Source organism: Osmerus eperlanus, chromosome 21 (assembly GCF_963692335.1).
Source record: "Osmerus eperlanus chromosome 21, fOsmEpe2.1, whole genome shotgun sequence".
NCBI classification, from domain to species: Eukaryota; Metazoa; Chordata; class Actinopteri; order Osmeriformes; family Osmeridae; genus Osmerus; species Osmerus eperlanus.
The window spans coordinates 11,285,791-11,307,885 of NC_085038.1; the positions used below are offsets into that span (position 1 = coordinate 11,285,791).

Consider the following 22,095-nt stretch of genomic DNA (forward strand, 5'->3'; position numbering starts at 1 on the left):
CTCTCTTTATGTCTCTCTATGTCACTCTCTCTCTTTATGTCTCTCTATGTCACTCTCTCTCTTTATGTCTCTCTATGTCACTCTCTCTCTTTATGTCTCTCTATGTCACTCTCTGTGTCTCTCTGGCTTTTCTGTCACTGTACTCCTCTTGCTATACAACCTACAACCTAAGTCCCACACACTACACACACACACACATGCATACACATTCACACACTCATACAGACTTACCTGCGGGAGAAGGAGAGGATTGAGAGAAGGGGGAAAAGAAAGGATGGAAGGGAAAATACCCAAATGAAGCCGAGGAGAGGGAAGGATGAAAAGAGGGAGAAGAGACAAGGGGAGGCGGGAGAGAAGGAGAGGAGGAGTGTTAGAAAGTAGTACCCTGGGAAGGTTGGCCCCGGGTCCTGTTACCCATCATGCCTAGCGTGAGGACAGCTTATAGGAGCAGATGGCAAGTCAGAATGTGAACCACACCATCATGCAGAGGATAAATCATAGATGACACTAGTCACACACACATCGCATCACACCCTCCGTACCCCCCCCTCCCTCGCCTACCCACTTTCTCCCTCCCTCAGTCCATCCCTCCATCCCATCCATCTCTCCGCATCTCTCCCTCTCTCCATCACTCCCTCAGCATCCACTCGGATCTGATTACACCCAGGTAGGACCCAGAGTCAGGAAGAGGAGGAGCACGAGCAGGAAAGAGGAAGTGAGAGACATGCAGTGACCCAAGTCATTCCCTTCTGTGATCATGAGCTGAAACGCCCACTCTCTTTCCCTGTCGCGTGCATTCTCTCTTTCACACACGCGCGCGCACACGCCCGCACACGCGCGCAGCCACTTCACTAACCCTAACTCTTGCGTAGACCTACCTCCTTACACACACACATAGTCGTACACACCGAAAAACAGCATTGAAGATGTAACTGTGCTACTGCACGCACGCACTCGCTGGCTGTTGGCTCCTGCTCGTCACCCACCACCCACTTCACAGGCAATTTGATCCTTCGTTTAGTGGCATGATCACAACAATAAAGGGATCACGCGTGTGCTCAAGACCACGACAAGCTAACGAGTCACAAACAGGTCATATAAACGTTATAGTGCCTTCTGCTCGCAGAGGCGAGAGAGGGAGAGAGAGAGACGGAGCGAGAAGGAGCGTCAGAGAGGGAGAGAGCGGAGAGAGGGCGAGACAGGGAGAGAGAAAGCGTGTGTGTGTGTCTCTGTGTTCCTGCGCATGTGGGCATGCGTGGATTCGTGGGTGGATCAAACTTCTGCAGTACATGTGGGCTACATAAGCCATCTCTTCGAATATTCTGCTTTTTGGAGCACAGAAGACGTTAAACTGAGGAGTCGCCCATCCTTGTGTGAGAAGGAAGAGAAGGCCACTGCGCGTTTGAGAGAGAGAAAAAAAGAGAAGGAAGGAGAGAGAAAGGAGACAGAGTTTGTTTGTGTGGGAAAGAGACAATGTGTGAATGTGTGTGTGAGAAAGAGAGCAGGAGATGTTGTGTGTGTGTGTGTGTGTGTGTGTGCAGGAGTGAGTGAAACGAAGAGAGAGGGAGGGGGTGAGAGAGCAAGAAATTGAGCGAGAGAGTTGTCAGGTGTGTGTGTGGGAGAAAGATGCTACATGAGAGAGAGAGAGACACGTTACGTGCATGTGTTTATGAAGGACGATAAGTGTGTATTTGTGAGGGAGAGAGATGGCGTGCGAGTGAGAAAGAGAGGGTGTGTGTATGTGTGAGAGAGAGATAGTGCGTGTGAGATATGGTTTGTTTGTGAGAAAGAGATGGTGTGTTTGGGAGGTGTGTGTGCGCGCGTGTGTGTGTGCGAGAAAGACGCTAGTCTGCAATATAACTGCGTCTCCTCGTCGCGCTATGATCCACCATTCCAGTGCTATCCACGCGCTCCAGCCCACACTCTTTGCATCGCCATAAAATGCATATGCAACATATCGATCACGACGACCGCGCGCATCATGTAGACCTCACCTTAAATATTTCAACGAGATAAACGTGTTTATCACAACCTGCTTTTCATCCTCCTTGGTGACAGAGACGGATTATGTTAAAAAGCCTCAGGTTAGATATGCGCTCAGCCGTTTGGTCTCTGCTAAGCATCGAACCTAACAGACAGCACCACATTCAGGAAAGATTAAGTGGCTTTAGTTTAACACACCCAATATAATATGAAACCGCACAGATTCACAATACATCGCTATGTCTCTATAGATATGAACACTTACTAGAATCTTCGAAATGAACAGCGAGATTCCGCTTGCATCTCCTGATTGCGACGTGTCCTATACTGTTATCATCCAAAACCGCGTTCAGCATACAGCTGGCAGCTCGATCCTGGTACCGTACCGTTACCGTTCCAGCCAGCAGCACCAGCATTCCTGTGAGTGGCGGCACTCTCAACCAATAGAACAAGAGGAAATACCACCTAACATACACCTCCTACCCTCCAGCCTATAGCAGCACAGCAGAACCGGGCATGTGGACCAGGGGGCGGGATCGCATCCTGAGCGTTCCAGAGAGTTGTGTCTGAGACGTCACACTCCCCGAGCATACCTGTAAAAGCTGGCTTTTTTCTAGAACAATGCAGTACAGCGGGCAAAGACGGATTCCCTCTCTATCTCTGCTGTATTGACCTGTCTGGTTGTCACTCTCTCTTTCTTTCTTTCTCTCTTTCTCTTTCTCTCTCTCTCTCTCTCTCTCTCTCTCTCTCTCTCTCTCTCTCTCTCTCTCTCTCTCTCTCTCTCTCTCTCTCACACACACACACACACACACACACACACACACACACGCACGCACGCACACACACACACACACACACACACACACACACACACACACACACACACACACACAGTGTCATATAGTGTCATTCGGTGCCGTAAAAGACTAAACTGAAAACACCTTCAAGCTATTTTTTCGTTTCCTTGTGTCATTTCGTTAATTTCCGTGTAAAGAAAAGCCACATTCGAGACGTAATTATGATTATTTAATGCTACAGCAAAAGCTCCAGTTTACAACGTGAATTGCAGTTCCCTGTTGGACATGCGCGAAGACATGCTGTGCTCTGAATATGGCGACCCACATCTGATGGAAACTGAAGGATCGCATTGGAATACCTTCTCCAAACGGTGAGAATCGAGGTGCTTCATTCCTTTGACGTTTTCAGCCATGTGAAGCGCACTCTGCGCTGTGCAGTAGCGTGTATTGTGTCAACCGAAGGTCCAAGAATTAGTGACGAAAAGGAAAACCCAAGTGTGTGTTGTTGTCAATTCAGTGCGTATTTTCCAGCGCCACAATCTAGCAACCGTTGGCTATTCGTTTAGATTTGCTGCGTGTCGGTGGACCTGTACATTTAACGTACTACTTTATACAGTAAAAAAAACTACAACAAGGAAGCGTAAGGCCGACTCGCATAGCCTTCAGACAACATATTTCACGTGAACAGAACGCTTATCAACAAAATGCGTCACTTAACCACACACTTCAGCACGCGGTGTTAGTTGCGTTAAGAGTCACCATATTCATATAACCTAATCTTCAGACTAACACGTCGGTTATTAAAGGTTGTGGGTTTTTTTGGTCATCGGGTGAATACGGTATGGTGTTGTGCAACTCCTTATAATGTTATTACAGTGTTGTTTTGTTTCAGTAATAACAACAGTCGGTGTTGGACATCTCGCAGCATGATACTCAGTTAACGCCCACCGTGGAGGTGATCGCCGCCGAGTCGGGGACACGCCCCCTAGGGCTTCTCCACCTTTGACATTACTTAGCGGCCTTATCAGCGGCCTTATCTGGACGATTGAGCATCTCGTAGCTTGTTGGGATATGTGTAACAATTTCTCCATCGGCGCGTCTAAGTTGTGGCTTGGCGTGGCTTGTGTGTGTTGGCGTTGTGTTATTGAGTACTTAATACAGTGTTTATAGCACTTATTAGGCCTAATTGCCTACTCGATTGTGCTCGATCGATTGTTTTTTGGGAATTGACTTGCAGTGTATTGTGTTTTTTTAGGTAACTCAACCTGATTCCTCATGAGATACTGTTGCTAGACCCAAATAGTGCTATTATCTAGATACTGTGTAGACCTAGCCATTACCTACCCTAGACGAGATCTACATTCTGAGATTAGATTCTGAGACTTTAGAACGATACTAAAATACAGAGGCTAAATCCAAATAGTACAGGAGAGACATATGTGCTGTAGCTAGATCTATGTGGGACTAGACCTAGATAGGGATGCTGAACCAAAATTATTTGTAGATTTGAGACTTGAATTTGCTTAACTCACTCCTCAGTATAAATGGGGTGAGAGAGGGAGAACTGTAAGGGTTTGGACATGAGCTATGCATGCCAGTAGTGTTGTAGCTGAAATGCTCCTTCAACTCCAGTTGAATTTTCTGTGGTCCATCTGTGGTCAGGAAGTGTAATCCAGCTAACGACACCTTCCACTAGTCGTAAACCTCCTCCCCTCCCCCTACAGCTACTGATCACAGATCTGATTTGACCGTGTCCACTCTCTGTTGTTGTTCGTGTTGTTAGTGTTATTTAGAGACTGTTACAGACTCAGTTCCCCCCCAGGCCTGTAAAGTTCTGTAGTGGCTCAGTGGTTAAGGTTAGCTTGGTTTGGTTCCGGCCTCTCTTAAGGACGCCCTATCACGGGGGCGTGGCCTGCCCCCCTCCTGGAAGGGAGGGCGACCAATGAGAATGCAGACGAGGTCTGATAATGGGAGTGTGTGGAATCCTTTTCATGTCTCGGAGGAGTTGTCTGCTTCAAACAGGCCCGCTCTGGAATCTTTATGGTTACTGTCTCAATAAGACCCTCGGCTGGGGAGGGGAAGGGGGAGGGGGACAGGAGGGGAAGAGCAGAGACCCGCTCAGAAAGAGTATAGGAAGAGAGAAAGACAGAGGGAGAGGGAGGAGACGTCACCGTTGTCAGGATCACGGAGGCAGGGATTGGGAAAGGGAATAGGAGGGAGAGCGCTGGAGAAATCTAGAGCTAAAGAGAGACAGAGCTAGAGAGAGACAGAGCTAGAGAGAGAGAGAGAGAGAGAGAGAGAGAGAGACCGATACAGAGAGGGAAAGAGAGAGAAGGACAGAGCCAGAGGGAGAAACGGTACACGCTAAGAAAGAAAAGGGCAGAGAGAGAGAGAGAGAGAGAGAGAGAGAGATGAAGAGAGGAAGACAGAAAGAGAAGAGAGCACCTCTGCTTTGATCCCCGAGGGCAGTTACAGTGTAAGACAGAGAGAGGAAAAGAGAGCTGTTGGGGGGGGAAGAGACCTTGTAGCCATAGAGCCTCCTACCGGAGCAGACCAACGAAGACCATCTGAAGCCAAATATCTCCCATCCAGCCCTCTCACCCTGTGGATATACAACCTGGATCAGGCTTCCTCCACACCTCAGCCAGAGTGAAGCCAGCCCTCGACTAAGGCTCGGCCCGATTCAACACTTCCTCCTTCTCACCCTCCAGACCTCCCCTGTCTTCTTCTGTGGTGGCAGCAGTTGAGAATGTGTGTGTGTTGTTATTTTGCATCTCCATATGTACAAAGCGTGTGTTACTAGCGTCTGTGTAGTCAGATACGTTGAAGGTGTACTTCTCTGTGTTTTGTGTGTGTGTGTGCACGCGTGTTTTAGGAATTCTGTGCTGCAGGTCTAGGGGGTTGCCAGTCACCTGATCCTCGTCACCTGGGGGTCATCGCAGGTCACCTGGGTGACCTGTCTCCAGTCTGGGGTCACAGGTACCTGACGCCATGGGCAGGACTCCTCTGAGAGGTACGCCATTGATTGGTTGATCGGTTGATTGACAGACGGATCGATGGTTTTTCATGGTTGCTAAGGACAGTCACTGGACTCGCACGACAAGAGCAACGATGAGAACCATAATAACATCAACAACAATAGCGATGTTGCATGTGTCTTCCAGACCAGAGAGACGAGAGGACAGACAGGCCAGGCAGAAGCACCACCATGGCTGGTTCTCCTGGGGAGAAGTCCACCTCTGGTTGGTGATGCCTTCACTTCTAGACCCCGGTCTCCTCATAGACGTGTGTCGGCTGGAGAACCCTAGAGCGCTCTGTTGATGTGACCAAGGACCTTGGGTCCTTCTAACTAGCTTGTTGTTCTACCCAGAACCCTTCAGCTGGGAAGACTACCTGAGAGAGACCTCCTCCATCGCCGCGTCTCCCTGCTGCTTCAGACAGGTATGCTTTCTCTCTCATGCGGTCTCTCTCTTTCTCTCTCTCTCTCTCTCTCTCTCTCTCTCTCTCTCTCTCTGAAACTGCTTGGTTAGCTGGCAGTTCTAACTGCCCAATAAAGGTATCTTTAAAAGTCAAAAAGTATCTCTCTCTCTCTCTCTCTCTGTTTCTCTTATCTCTTACTCTATATCTCTGTCTCTCATTCACTCACTCTCTCGCTCTCGGTCTCTCAATGTTTCTCACTCTCTGTCTCTTTCTCGTCTCTCACTTCCTCTCTCACTCTGTCTCACCGTCTCTCTCGGTCTTGCTCCCACTATTTCTCTTCCTCTCTCACTCTCTCTCTCACTCACTCTCTCGATCTATATGCCCGTCTCTCTCTTTTGCTCTCAGTTCAAATCCATCCTCACATTGGAATTGGGAGCTTTTTGGTGGTGGCTGGCTTAAGCGGGTGTTTATGAAAGGCGGTCAGGTACAGGTGTGAGTCCGAGGAGCCGAGATCGAGGCCCACGGCTGACCAGTGAGGGAGGAAGCGATTGTGACGCTAACCCAGTCTTGTCTACAGTCCAGGGTCCCGCCCACCAACGACTTCAAGGTGGGGATGAAGCTAGAGGCTCGCGACCCTCGCAACTCCACTTCGGTCTCCATCGCCACGGTGATGGGCATGATGGGAACGCGCCTGCGTCTCCGCCTGGACGGCAGCGACAACACCAATGACTTTTGGCGATTGGTGGACTCGTCTGACATACAGCCAATCGGCAGCTGCGAGAGAAGGGGAGACATGCTCCAGCCGCCACTGGGTAGAACGCTGCACTCTGATTGGTTCAGGAATACCTTCCATAGATTTTAACAGAAACATACAGCTCTGGGAGAAAAAAAATTAGACCACTGCACCTTTTTCTTTCATGTTAAAAAAGGTTGAGAAGGCCAATTTTGAGTGAAGAATAGAAGGGTAAAAAGGATTTTTTTTCCAGAGCTGTATATATATATAATATCGTGGACAAGGTGCTCCTTATCGTTTCTGTTTTGATCATTAATCATATTTTTGGTACTGATCATTTGTATTGTTGTGATATGATAATGATTCAGTGTCCGTGTTGCTCATGTCTTGAAGGGGCTGATTTGGTATTGTTCCCTTGTGTGTGTATGTGTGTGTGTCTGTGTGTGTGTGTGTGTGTGTGTGTGTGGTGTGTGTGTGTGTGTGTGTGTGTATATATGGCTAGGCTTCAGGATGAATGCCTCTTCCTGGCCCATGTTTCTCCTGAGGACATTGAGTGGAGCAGAGATGGCCCCTACTGCAGCATTCAAGAAGGTCATCCCCTCTCTTTGCCCTTCACTAACACCCCCCCCCCACACACACACACACACACACACACACAGCCCACTACGTTCTACAAAGTCACAAAACGGACTCCATTCTCACCTATACATGTGTGTGGGGGGAGTGCATGTTCCTGTATGTGTGTGTTTGTTTGCACGGTTGCATGTTTTTTTCTGTGTGTGTGTGTGTTCCCTTACCCAGGAGCCCTCCAGGCCGTCCCAGAACCACTTCCAGCCCGGTATGAAGTTGGAGGCGGTGGACAGAAAGAACCCATACCTCATCTGCCCCGCCACCGTGGGCGAGGTGCGAGGGGATGAGATCTTTGTCATGTTCGACGGCTGGCGCGGGGCCTTCGACTACTGGTGCAGCTACGACAGCAGAGACATCTTCCCTGTGGGGTGGTGCTGCCTCACCAAACACAGCATCCAGCCACCCGGAAACTTCTGTAAGTGTCGTCGCCACCCTTTACCAGCAGAGCGCGCCAGAGCTTGTCCTCAGATCTGTGGAAGCACTCACTCTGTATGAGTGTATTGGTGTAGTGCGTTGGTCTGTTTATATTGACTTGTGTGTGTGTGAATAAATGTGGTTACGAATGTGTGTGTGTGTGTGTAAAAATAGGGTGATTTGTGTTTGCTGTGCACTTGATGGATGGTGTCGATTAAATTTCTGTACATGGTCTCTATCAGGTTCTCCTCCGGGGGGGGGGGGATTTATAACTCACTTCCTGTGTTCATCGCTACGGCGACAGTAGAACGTTCTACAGATGTGGGATCAGCTGAATTCTAGCTTGGGCTGTGGGCCTGGATAGACCCAAGAACAGTCAGGGACAGGCTATCTCCAGTTTCTATGTGTGTGTGTGTAGCAGCAGCAGTGTTTGTTTTTTTGTGTCTTGTTTTGAGTTGGTGGCCTTGGGTCTTGTATATGTATGTGTGTGTTTGTGAGATATACTTTGGTGTGTGTGTGTGTGCACCCTTGTGTTTAGATGAGGACATCACGAGTTGACTGTTATCTGAGGTTTTATTGTTGGGTCTGTGTGTGTGTGTCTCCAGGGCTAGAGGAGGCTTTTAAAGGTGATAATAGACCCATCACCTCTGTAATGTATGTGTCTGAGGTGGGGGGGGCGTTCAAGTGGGGATTCCTGTGGGGTGGTTTAGCAGGGCTGAGAACTCTTGTCTCTCCTCTGTGTGTGGGTCCCACACTGTGTCCTGGTCTCAATAGGCTAGGGTTACACTGGGGGGGGGGCTAATGCATACCCCTCGCCTCAGTCAGTCTGATCCATTTTAACCCCCACCCCCTACCTCACCGCCAAACCCCCCTGCCTTTCAAATCCTCACGCACCCCCTCTGCTTTCTAACCTCCCCCCCCCCCCCGCCAAGCACACAATCTCTGACCACACAAACATGCACAGACACACACACCACGCAGTAGACTGCCGGAGAGAGTCAATATGGGCCACTGATAACACGCTGAAGGGATAAGGGGCCCCTCCCCCCTCTGCCCCCACCCCCCCTCACTGCTGCCCCCTCCCCCCCCCCCCTATGCTAATCAGCCCGGGGCTCGTTCACCCAGGGAGTGCTGCCTTTGCTCTGCTAGCTGCAGCGTGCTCTTTGTTGTGGACGAGTGCCGGGGAGAGAGAGAGGCAGAGACAGAGAGAGAGAGAGAGAGAGAGAGAGAGAGAGAGAGAGAGAGAGAGAGAGAGAGAGAGAGAGAGAGAGAGAGAGAGAGAGAGAGAGAGAGAGAGAGAAAGAGGGAGCATTGGAGGAAGAGAGAAAGAGAGAGAGAGCATTTGACGGAAAGCAGAGAGAGAGAAAGAGGTAGATCTTCCGAGGTGGAGAGAGAGAGAGATAGACAGAGCAGTGTTCTAGAGGTTCTCTTCCCTCCTTGCTGGGGCTAACTGCTAGCAGCAGCCAGCTGGGGCCCAGAGAGGAACTGCTAGCGGGGTTACTGAAGGGTTAGATACTTCTGCTACTGCTTGTTACTGCCGCTACTACTGGGGATTGTAACACTGCTGCTGTGCCAGAGAGGTAGCCCTGACCCGTGTGCTGGCCTGGTAAGTCTTGTCTGCCTCTCTCTCTGTCTGTGTCATTTCCTCTTGAAGAATGTGCAGCGTTTAACCGACTTCTAGTCCTCCTTTTTCTGTTTTTCTTTGATCTCTTCTCCTTTGCTTCTCTCTCTGCCCTCGTCCATCTATTCACTATCGCTCCCTCCTCGTCTCCATTCTCTCTTCCCCTCACCCTCTAACTTTCTCTTTTAACATGCTATTTAAAAAAAAACATTAGCAGGAAGTCACTTTCCACTCTGTGTGACCTATGTGCGAGAGTGTGTGTGTATGTGTGTGTGTGAGAGTGTATTTTTGTGCGTGTTTGTGACCTTGATGTGTGAGAAAGTGCTTGTGTGTGTGTGTCCATGTGCATGTATACCTCTTAAAAAAACACTGTTATAGTGAACAAGTCTGAGAGGGAATGAGGTGATCTTTGTGCAACAGACTGCATGTTGGAAATGGTGTGTATAATTTGAGGTTGTATAGAAGTTGTGTTTTAGTTGTATGATTGTTCCCTCCTTTTCAATCAGACACTTAACTCTAATTATCTGTGTGAGTATTCTTAGTAGTATTATAGAGCAGCTAGTCTGGTTGGAGTGAGTGAAATTAGTAGTATTATAGAGCAGCTAGTCTGGTCTAAGTGAGTAATCTTAGTAGTATTATAGAGCAGCTAGTCTGGTCTGAGTGAGTAATATTAGTAGTATTATAGAGCAGTTTGTCTGGTCTGAGTGAGTAATCTTAGTAGTATTATAGAGCAGCTAGTCTGGTCTGTGTCTGTGCTGAAGGTGGATGATTCTAGGTTATGAAGGTGTTCTGACTGGTCTTCTTCTATGTTTCTTTCCAGACTCCCTCTCTTTCTTCATGTTCCCCCTTTCTTTCTTTCATTCCGTCTGTCATTTCTTCTCCTGAGCGAACACTGCCCAGACCCCCCCCTCCCCCCGTCAAATATTCCAGGAGGGGGGAGGGGTGATTAGGCTTGAGGTGAACCCCAAATCCTTCACCCACTCCACAGCCCGCCAGCAGACACACTTCACACAGCACCCACCCCCGCCTACACACGCACACACACACACACACACACAAGCCCCCGGCAGCGGCCCACTCAGGTCACTGGGTCACAGTAGAATCACAGAGTTGTGATGAGGTCCATATGCCCCTGCCTCACACTGCAGTGTAGTCTGAAAGACGCCCCTACACTAGGAGACAGAGAGACACACCAGCGCCGACGGAGAGAGGTTCTGTCAAGGTCTTGGTAAAAGAAGGGCCCTAGTTGATGCCATGATCTGGTGGGCATTTGGTAGTTTAGCACCAAGTGACATATCCTTCCTCATCACTACTGGCTGCTGTTGAAGACCTCTGTACCTGCTGACTACACCATAAACCCTCCTGGGATTGGTCAGTTTAGAGAGCTCATCCAGTCAGAGCTTCTGGGAATCTGGCCATGGGAGAAAGCCAAGTACACACACACTGGATTGGAATTGGATTATTGGACAGTTGGTAAACGCGTTAACTGCAGTATCTCCATTCAAGGCAAGGAGGGACTTGGATTAAAAATGACAAATGCCCCGCCAACCCCATGCACAGACACAAGATACACATCAGTTCATTATGCAGACAGATTGAATGCTGGAGATGTATATCCCACAATACCACTCTCTCTGCCTTATCCCTCTGGGGGGTTTCCTCTATTGATGGAGGGAGGGAGAGGTATGGGTGGAGATGGAGTGGATGGGTGGAGGGTGTTTGACTGGCTGATTGATAAGATGTAAATTCTGGAGAAGGCAGGCCAGACATGTACCCAGAAACTCTGCCTTACACTGATGGCAACTTCTGACTTGGCTATTGTGATGTGAGACTTGGGATCAAAGTAGAAGAGGAGAGAGGAGAGGAAGGGATGGGATGGGAGGAATGAGAGGGTTGAGGAGGAGGAAGAGAAAGGAAATGAGTTGAAGAAAGAAACCAGGGGAAGAAAGGAGCAGAGAGGAGAGAGATGTGTAATCCAGGTGCTCTGTGCACCTTCATAGCGGGGAGGGCTTACCTGCCTGGTCTCCCAGGGAAACGACCCGTGACCTCTGGGCTGCATGGGGGAGGGGAGGGGACAAAAGACCTGCCAATCACTGATGACGGAGTGAAACCATACCCTTTCTGTGAACGAAGTGACACAGCGACAGAATCCTGCCTCCTCTTCCCTCCGTGCCTCTCTCTCCTCCTTCTCTCCTCTCCTCCCATTAGCCCTTTTTCTTTCCCTGTCTCCTCTCTGCTGTCTTCTAGGACATTTGGCTTTGATCTATTTATCTATTTTGGTTGATCATCAGTACCGGGTTTTCTGGTACACAAGGGACTGTCTTGTCTCTCTGTATCTGCACACATCTAACCTTTTCTGAATGGCTGTGTCCTATCCTTCCAGTCACCCTCCCAGGCGCCCTATTGGCCCCCGTGTCCTCCGGCCCCTCGCCCCCCACCAGGCGCTCCATGCAGTCCTCCTACCGGCTGCCCCACCCCCTGCCCCCCCTGCCTGTCAGGAAGGGGGTGAGGGGCCGGCGACCCAAGATCCAGACCATCGCCCTGCTGAAGGCCGCCGCCGAGGCAGCGGCCGCCGCCGCCGTCAACGGGGCCCCCGCCGTCGAGGCCCCCCCCAGGACCGGCCCCCCGCTGGCCCCGCGGCCTCACAAGAAGAGAGGCCCCAAGCCGGGGAGCAAGGTGAGGAGGAGAGGGCGGGGAGGAGGTTGGGGGGCGGGGGGGTTGTGGAGTGCGTGAGTGTGGAGATACGTTTGTTTTTGGGGTAGGTTTGTTTCCGAGGGCTCTGTGATCGGTGAGCTGAGGGGTGTGTTTGGTGTGTTCTGCAGAGGAAGCCACGTTTTCTGGGGTCGTCCTCAGGGCCCCCCCCTGCCTCTGAAAGCAGACGGGGCAACGGGAGCCAGGGGCACACAGACAGCCTGAACAATGGACATGGGCTGGGGTCCACAGGTAAAGACGTGCACACACACATTCACACATCTCTGTTTCACTGAATACTAGCAATACCAGGAATTGAGTTTGATTGCCTGACACAGTACCGTGGAATGTTTTTGGGAACCTCAATTAAAGGAAAGTTACCATTCATCCATCTTTTTATTCACTTGTATTATTGTGTGTGCGTGTGTGTGTGCTCAGTGTGTGTCTACGTGAACAAGCACTGCGACTGTGGCCCTCACCTGGACAGGAAGTTGGTCCAGCAGCTTCCTGACCACTTTGGTCCTGCCCCTGTCAATGCCGTCCTCCAGCAGGCTGTACAGGCCTGCCTAGACTCCGCCCACCAGCCCTCCACCCTGTACAGCTTCCTACAGAGCCAATCAGACGGTGGAGAGGTCATCAGAGGTAAGGGCGTGCAACCTGATAGGTTCGTTTTTGAAATGAGTTGGTCATTCTGCTGCCTGTATGTAAATGATTGTGCAGACACACACACACACACATCCTATACACAGATACTCTTTAGATATTCATATATGTATGCCCAATTCTAGATAATTCTATTCCTACTCCCACAAGGAATGGGCCACACAAGAGTCAATCAGGCAGCTGGAATTGGTTTAAGGCAGAAGGAATATCCACAATGTGTGTGTGTGTGTGAACCCCTGGGCTATTCTGTTCTGTGGACAGCCTGTAGCAGCAGCTGATGTCACCAGTGCAAAGCTAATAGGAAGTGATATGTGGGGATAGCCTGGTTTGGGAGGCCCTGATTGGTTGTCTCCCTGGGGGGCCTGGGAAGGGGGCTGGGGTTGGAGACAAGGGAATTGGGAACGGGGGGGTAACCTCATTGGACCATCTGCTTCCCCTCCCTCTCCCTCACTAATGAACCCCCCAGTTTCGGGGTGGGTGAGGGGGGCGTCACGTTTGTGTGTTTGCCAGTGTCTCTAACCCAATCCCTGAGAATTCAAAGGGTGTGTGTCTGACCATGTTGTCCCTGTGTGTTCTGAAGGTGGGTGTCAAATCAGATCAAATCGAATTAACTCAGCCCGACGTCACAAAGGGCTTCACAGTCGCCCACAAACCCACGCCAATAACCCGAACCCCTCAGAGAGACAACGCTCCCAAACATCCAGTGAGGGATTCCCTCTTCCATAGATGTTTTGTAATAGGTGTGTGTGTGTGACTCTATTCCCTCTGTGTCAGTGCGTTCAGAGGGAGGCAGCCAGTACGTGAAGTTGCCCCGGGCGTCCAGTGCCTCCTTCGTTCTCCGCTTCCTGGAGACTCTGTGTCACCAGCTCAAGACCTCCAACCTCTTCAGCTCCCAGCCCTTCAGCCCCTACTCCAACCACACACACACCTATGACAGGAACAGGACAGGTGAGCACTGGAGCGCTTGTGTGTGTGTGTGTGTATGTGTGTGTGTGTGCCACCCCCCCTCTCCAAACGCCCACACGCGGACGGACACCCCACAGAAGATAACCTCTCACACCCCACACACATTCACTGTCTCTCGAATACCAGCCTGCACACACACACACACACACACATGCTCTCTTTCTGTCTCTGAAACACCAACCTGCACACACACACACACACAAACACACTCCTCGGGATGATCGTATTTACACAGCACTCTACCTGATTACCTCCGTTTGACCACATCCTGCCTCCTGCTTCCTGTTGAAGCATTAATTATGTTTGATTGACAGACTTTTAAGGGTGGCTGTTTTCCTAATGAGAAACACTTTCCTATTGGTTGTTAGTTAAGATTAAGGGAGGGATATTGATGACCTGTCAGAACCATGTGCAGCTACAGTTTGGTTATTTAGCCAATAACAATGATGTCTCTGTTAATGGTGATTTCTGTAGATCTCCCTGATGAGATGAGATCTATAGATCTTTCAGATAATGGTGGCATCTTGTGTCTGATGTGTCTCGGTCTGAAAATATCGGGATATCGATAGTAGTGATTTGGGGGCATATGACACTAGCATTGGCACTTGTGTCGCAAATGTAGTACGCACAGTTGAGGAACCATTTTTCGGGAAGCTTGTGTCAAATTACGATAACCATGTCATTGATTATTGAATTTGAAGTTTTGACTCTAACCTGGACTGAAGTGAAAGCAGCACTTGTTATTTGAAGGCAAATCACATGTTATTGTGAGTGGAGCAGAAGAGCAGACAAAAAGTATAGTAGAACAGCCGACAGATATCAGCAGGAGGGTGAAAATCAAATGGGTGCTACTGGAGGAAAGAAGCAATAAAGAGTTGGGGAACATTTAATAACGTGTTTATTTAACAGACACTTTTTATCCAATGGGGATTCATATCCATAGAGGGTTTAAACCTGGAGGCTAATTCACTACCTACACCTATCCCCCGATAATTAGATGTGTTAACAATTTTATCTTATCCTACATTAAGGTACTTTTTATAGTGGAACTTCTAATGCACCTTTCTTTTACCTTGTGGCATGGTACAATCAAATTCCACACTCAGAGGTAATACCTATCTCAAATAGGAAAAATGGTTGGTTCTAGACCACTCTTTACGCTCTTTGTCGCAAATTACAAAGTCTCTAGGCTACAGTTGAACATTTTCATAGAACCTTTTACTGTAGCAAATTGACACTATTATAACGTTTACATTTATTCATTTAGCAGATGCTTTTACATATACATTTACTGTAACACTTTAATGTGTGAACATAAATATAAGAAGATCCAAATAAACACACGTAGCCTTGAAATGTGAAATCATCGAGGCGTACCATCATAGACTACCAGTGCTTCATCTGCAGCCTAGAGTTTAAATGGCTGTAATCACTTCTGCTAACCACCAGACGTCACTGTGCTCTCCTTTTTCAACACCCTGATCCTTGTGTATTTGTCCGTTGTTGCGCCAAAAAGTGACTTTCTGCTAAATCGGATATCCTGTCAGCGATAAAGATATTTAAACTGGTAAACTATACTGAATTGGTTATAATCGAGGGCACAGAGAAGGTAAAATAATGCAGAGCCATAAGGATTAGGATACTATCGTATTGCCTTGATTCTCATGTCTGTCATGCCTGATTATGCTACAAATTGCACCTAAAACACCTATTTAGCCACAATTGTGATTATTGAGTTATAAGAAGTTTCGCAAAGACCTATATTTGCTATATATGACCATGAACATAAAATTATGTGTATTTTCATGTTTTGTCTGTTTAATCCAGATTAAAGCAGCTTTAGAGGCATGAGAGACTAGGAGAGATAAAACTTCAGAGGATGGGAATCAGAAAGTCCCTTTTTGGTACAACAACAGAAAAATAAATCAGGAAGAAATCACCAAAGCGTCACAAGGAATTGTCCACTTAATCTGTAGATCTCTGACAGTAACAATATATCTAAACCTCTATCTGATAATGACCAAATGTATCTGTGTGCCGTCATCTCCACCACCAGAACCCCATCCCCACGGGGAGAACGGCCTATCAAAGTCAGACTCTTCCCACTATCCAGGCCAAGCCCCGCCCCTTCGCCGCCTGAGTTCCAACGCCCCTGAGCTGGGGATCACACGCCAGGCCAGAAGAGTGGAGGGTAGGACACACACACATACACGCACACACACACACACACAAACAATGCAGATTTGGGATCCACAGTCACTAAGCAATGGATCCCAAATCCTACCCTAACACTGCCACCTAGTGGAACAGTGTGGTGACTACAGAAAATTAAAATAGAGACAATATACCGTGTCACTCACGGCGCGTGTGTTTGCATGTGTGTTTCCCATGATAACACACGATAAAGTAATCTCGCGTACCCCTGTACGGTGTCCTTGAGTGCCGAGAAAGGCGCCTCAAATAAAACGTATTATTATTTTGATTATGATCCTCAGCTCCCAGTTCTACTACTGGTCCAGACCACCTGACCACCGACAGAGAAGCTGATGGCCGCGGCCCGGCATCCTGGTCCGTCGATGACGTCATCAGGTTTGTCCACGAGGCCGACCCACAGACGCTCGGACCCCACCTGGAGCTGTTCAGGAAACACGTGAGTCACACTTCCTGCTTCCTGTTTCGTACCTGTGTTCCTAGGGGTAGTTCCAAACTTAGAATGGCAACACTTGATGATAGTGTTTATATATAACACTGTGTGTGTGTGTGTGCAGGAGATCGACGGCAAGGCCCTGATGCTGTTGCGGAGTGACGTCATCATGAAGTACATGGGCCTTAAATTAGGCCCTGCCCTCAAACTATGTAATCACATTGAGAAACTGAAACAGACCAAGCAGTAGAGGACCCACACACACACGCACGCACACTTAGACACGCGCACACACTCAGACACACACACACACATTTACACACGACGATGGGCTGCTCACCCCTGCAGATCTCTCGACACCTCTATCCCTGCTTTAGTCTTCTCCTACACTCAGCCCCTACCACCCCGCTGCCCTGAGGCCACACTACCAGATCCTGGAGCTTCCTGTTGGTGTGTCACAGACACTGTCATTGGCCAGGAGAATGTCACGTCAGAATGTGTGGAGTCCATAGTGCAACGTGAAACCGCTCCAAATCAAATAACCATGGAATCCCCGGAACTCATTGCAGATGGCAGCTCTCATTGGCTGTTCATTCAGGGTGAGGTATTTTCATTGGACACAGACTTTTCTGTGATTTGTTCCCCAATTGGAGCTTTTGCCCTAGGACATGTGATGATATCTTGCCTTCTGATTGGAGAGGTTGAACAGAATATTTATAAACAAACAAGAAACAAACAACCCATCAGTACTGGGGAAAAGATACCATTATGTAGCAGAAGATACTTACTGTCCAACAGGGGAAGAAACTCTTTTGTACATAATGAAGCCAAAAAGGTTGTGTTTTTTAACATCGGATTTTATACTGTAAACAAACTGTAATGGAACTGGATCACTTTATTGATATAAAGTGACTGATTTAAATGTAAACTCTGTATTACTATTATAAAGTGTGTTGATAAACTGTGTTCTGTCACAAATGCCAGAACGTTACCATTTTAGTTACTGGTCTGGGCAGAGTGTCTCTGAACAATTATAAAAATAAGCATTTGTCTTTGAATATTTATCATTTCACTGTGTCAAAAGGCATCATTTTCATATGAACTACTTACTGTATATTCAAAAGCAGTCTTTTTGTAATAGCATTTTCACCTACAAGGCTTTCTTCGCTGTTGAAACCTTGATATACTTGAAACCGCTTTGCTTTACTGTGAATCTCAGGTTTTGGTAGGTCTTTGTTTTTCTAGAGACTTTTCTATTGTAGTGTTTTGCGTAACGTTGTGGTTTTCCGTTTGACTTCCTCTCGTTGGATGTGCTTTACAACTTCCTGCATTGTCATCCATGGTTCTGTAGCACACTACACTCACTTTGACATCAAAACGTTTCAGAGAAATGCCTGTTTGTTAAACTACTGTTCACCAATTAAAATGTTTAAACCCGGTTCACCTTGGTTCTTCTTGGAGACTGTTGGCAAGTCGCTTCTCCCATATTTACAGATCAATATTAATTTCTCTTGCTTGAAGTAACACAAACGCGGACACACCAACACAAACACACACCCCAACCCATGAACAACACGCTGACGCCTTCTCCATTTTCAACGCTATCACATTTATTGGCCGTTTCTATGCACAGTTACTAAGCAGCCAGCCAGACTGTCCAACAGAACCAGATATACAGTCATGACCCCCACAAAATTTCACCCCCAAAATAAACCAATAATCACTACAAGATTCAGTGTTGCACCGCTCCCAAATGTACAAAGGCTTGGAATCAATCATGTAAACTTTTTGAAAACATTTTACAAAAACAAAGAAATCTTTGCAACTTTTCTTCATTTGTTTCTTTGTTCGTCTGTGTGTTTTGTTAGTTAAAAAGGTTGTATTTACATGTTTGTACAAAAATACAAAAGTCTGGGATGCAAATGTGTCCTGTTCTAGCTAGGTGGGGCATGGAGCTTCTTGTTCCCATCGCAGTAACACTGTCCTCCACTTCCTGTGGTACTACACCTACTTCCACTTGTTGAAAAGCATGTTCTAAGCGAGGTCCTTTCTGATGTCACCCCCTGAACCAGTGTGGCTAAAACAAACTGCCCATGCCCATCGCAGACCTGAGTCAAATACTACCTACAATACATGGGGTGAATTTGATTTAGTGTCGTGAAACCAGAACAGTGCAACCCAGGAAGGAGCCTCTCCAGTGCAAGTTAAAACGCACATCATTTACTCTGATAATTGACTCAGGTCTCATCCTGGTGATCCATCTTTAACGTCATTTTCCGCAGATTGGTTGGACTGTTGATTAGTAGTGCAACAGAAACATTTGGATGTTGACATCTCTCATTTAATACAAGATATGTTAGTAAACATAGCCGGGGATGTGCTGCTATCACACTAAAGATTAGGATTTTACCCACCTGTACCGGTGATGATGTCATTACAGGTAACTGGAAACAGTCAGATGCAAGCTCTCACAGCAACTTAAAACACCACCATTTCTCTCCATGAGAAGCATCTCAGTTTAGTACGAAACAGTCAAAATGATAAGTGCTGCACGTGGCTGAACTAACTCCAAACTGAATCCGAGAACTGAGAAGGACAAACCATCAACAAAGATTGATAGAAAGTGATCATCACTGATCAGTATTCAAACAGATGACGTCTCAATGTGCCAGGTGTCTTCTTCAGGTGGACACAGCATGCTGTTGTTCACACACTGTGACTGTTGAAAACTCAGATTCTGCCTTAAATCTTAACCTTATGAGAAAGATGGATTCGCGAGATCACGACCATGCGAGAATCCATCTTCTCAAGTGGTTTGGACAGATCCGCGTCCTATGAGAAACTACTGGCAGCTACTGACTTGGTTGAAGTTAGCCTGTGATCGATGGTGATAAAGTTTATCCAATCACCTTGCCAAGTATTTTTTGAAAATGCCTGCCCTTTCTAAACAATTTCCACAGGCAACTTCCCAGATGGTTATGTGTAACAAGCCATCAAGTGAGTCCAGCAATACCGCCTTTAATCTAGCCCCAGTCAGGGGCCAGAGGGGCCCCACTGATCAAGGTAATTTACCTTTGATTAGATCTTCTAGCAAAATAGACCTCTGGATAAAATACCCTGTGGTTTAAAAATATGTTCTTTACAACACAATCGAGGAGCTGGGTCACATTAGACACAGAATGGGGTGCATATAGACCTAGTTGGCCGTGTTGGCGTTGCCAACTCAGACCAGAGTCAAACGATATCAACATGTTCACACTGGCCGCATAGAAAGGCTGGGGTCACTTTCCTTTCAAATTCATATTCATTTTAAATGCAAAACAACAACGCAAAAATCTCCTACTGTTGCACAAAAGCAAATTATATGATTTGCCAAACTAATATTTTGGTTCTTTTTGTCGTATAAATTCCAAGTGGTTTCAGTTCAAAACGGATTCGACCCCAGTACCTACAGGGCTAACAGCAGATCTGGAACGAAACACCCTGATCAAGTGATCAGAAAACACAAAACTGTGCTGCACCGGCCACTCTCTTCCAGTCATGTGGACATGTGAATGTTCATCTGATATGTAGGTCTACTTAAGCGTCTCTCGCTATGATCTTTCTAATGTAAATGATGTCCACTTCCAAGTAATCCAAACCCATAACACCAACCAGCTTCATATCTAGCTACGTTCTCAAACCACCTGGACAGTATTTGAACCGATGTCACCAACTTAAATATGTGCTTCAACCTGCCGAGCCAAAACCTACAGCCTCAGATAGGTGAACGAATTACAGGAGCCAGATTACTGAACCAACCACATCGAACGACACCCCCCGGTCTTTGACCACAGCTGTCTGATATCTGCTGTCATATCTTCACCTCAGGTGGGTCAAACGCCACTCACAAATACAGTCAAATATTCAGGGTGATCCTGATTTCGTTGAAACAGTACAATGATTAGACCAATGGAACAGTCTCGACCTTAGAGTTAAATCAAGTGCACCTCAGGTACCCAGTATTTGTGTGTTTGAGACTGTGATTGTCCAGTAACTTCATATACAGTACGAGTTAAACACCAGCAGGTGGTCACATCGATACAAAACAGAATCAGTCAAACATTTTTTTTCTTCTTTTTTTTTTACATCTATTGATTCGTTTAACAGTAATTACAGATAAAAAAAAAAACTAAATGATAAATACGATTTCTTCTTTTTCTGGGGGTGGCAGAACAGCAAACAGGCATGTCCCTCGGTAGAGTAAACAATGATATGGTGTCTTTTTATTTTTTCTTAGTTATTGCATGCGATCGATGAAAACATAAAAGAGAAACACGGAGGGTGCTTGGCAGCGAGGATGGTGAGGATAAAAGTGTAGATTCTAGTTAGTTCACAGCTTTTACGCCCCCCTTCTCCATTCTCCAAGCGTACACAGTGTCAGTCCTGCAGATCGTATTCTCTGAGTATCAAGCGGTTGTAGTTAATTAATGTCTACATTTTTACATCAGATTTACAAAGGAACAGCAATGTTTGGGTTGCTGTGGTATTCATAGAATACAATGTCATATAATGTTGTCGTTGTGTTGGTGGCAGTGGTGACACCACTTTGGACACATCATGCCATACCTAGCCAGTGGAACGATTTTCGCTTTTTAAAATTATAATATATATATTTTTATGTTTCACTTCTGAAACGTTTCTATAGATTCAATCCTTGAATAAAACATTGAACTGAAGGACCATTTCAGAGTTGTAAATAAGCTGACAGCAGTATGTGACCAAACTATTGGCTGTCTTCAGGTAGTCAAGGGGACCATGTGTCAACGTGCTGTGCACCTTGGCTGTGGACCAGTCCTTAATCTGCAACCTTTTCATTGAACAGCACTGTAGGACTCACTGGCTGGATCTCAATAGGGCTGCTACAGCCTCATCTTCTGTCCCCACTGGTCTGAGTGTACAGGGATATGGTTGGAGCTGCTGGAAACAGGCCCTTTACAGGACATGGCTCACACCTGTCGGGGGCAGTCAGATCAGTGCAGTTTGAGTAGGAGTCCTACAAAAATGGTCAGCATGTGTCTTCATATAGCTCTATATACAATACAAATATATATATGTACAATTTCATTATAAGATTTTTTCACCCCTCAAGGACTATTCTTAAAGAGTTGTTATCAAGTGCAAAGAAGTTGGTTTTGCAAACCCATCCTTGTCAACCTCCAGAAGACTGTTTTCGATCAGTCTTTGCCCTATAGTGCCTGTGTTAGCCTAGTTTGCTAGCTACCCAGTTTACTATCCTTGTGAACTTGCAAGGCTTGTGTGCTAGATAGGTGTGCCAGCTACATAGTCTGCTAGCCTGATATGCTAGCTAGCCTAGTGTGCTAGCAGAGTTGACTGACTAGCCAGCTGGCAAGCCTAGTATGCTAGCTACTCATCCTGCTAGCCTAGTATGCTAAGCCTAGAGCACTAGCTACCCTGCCACATAGCAACTGGATTAGAGGAAGGCCACTGTTAGATTGTCTAAAGTTAGCCTATCTTAGACATACACGAGCCC

The 22,095-nt window shown here is 47.2% G+C and overlaps 1 protein-coding gene across 2 annotated transcripts; it reads left to right on the forward strand.

The window, feature by feature from the left end:
* The first annotated feature begins 2,831 nt into the window (after positions 1-2,831).
* scml2 (Scm polycomb group protein like 2) lies at positions 2,832-18,003 on the forward strand. 2 transcript variants are annotated; one of them, XM_062446293.1, is made up of 14 exons: positions 2,832-3,151; positions 5,656-5,793; positions 5,945-6,022; positions 6,151-6,221; positions 6,778-7,012; positions 7,436-7,524; positions 7,735-7,978; positions 11,982-12,274; positions 12,421-12,541; positions 12,728-12,931; positions 13,727-13,900; positions 15,975-16,109; positions 16,414-16,568; positions 16,687-18,003. In XM_062446293.1, the coding sequence occupies exons 2-14, from the start codon at positions 5,772-5,774 to the stop codon at positions 16,810-16,812; spliced, it is 1,947 nt and encodes a 648-aa protein (XP_062302277.1). In that variant the 5' UTR covers positions 2,832-3,151; positions 5,656-5,771; the 3' UTR covers positions 16,813-18,003. The 2 variants fall into 2 exon arrangements, with proteins under 2 accessions (XP_062302277.1, XP_062302278.1); XM_062446294.1 differs by lacking the exon at positions 2,832-3,151 and adding an exon at positions 4,932-5,531.
* Positions 18,004-22,095: the final 4,092 nt, after the last annotated feature.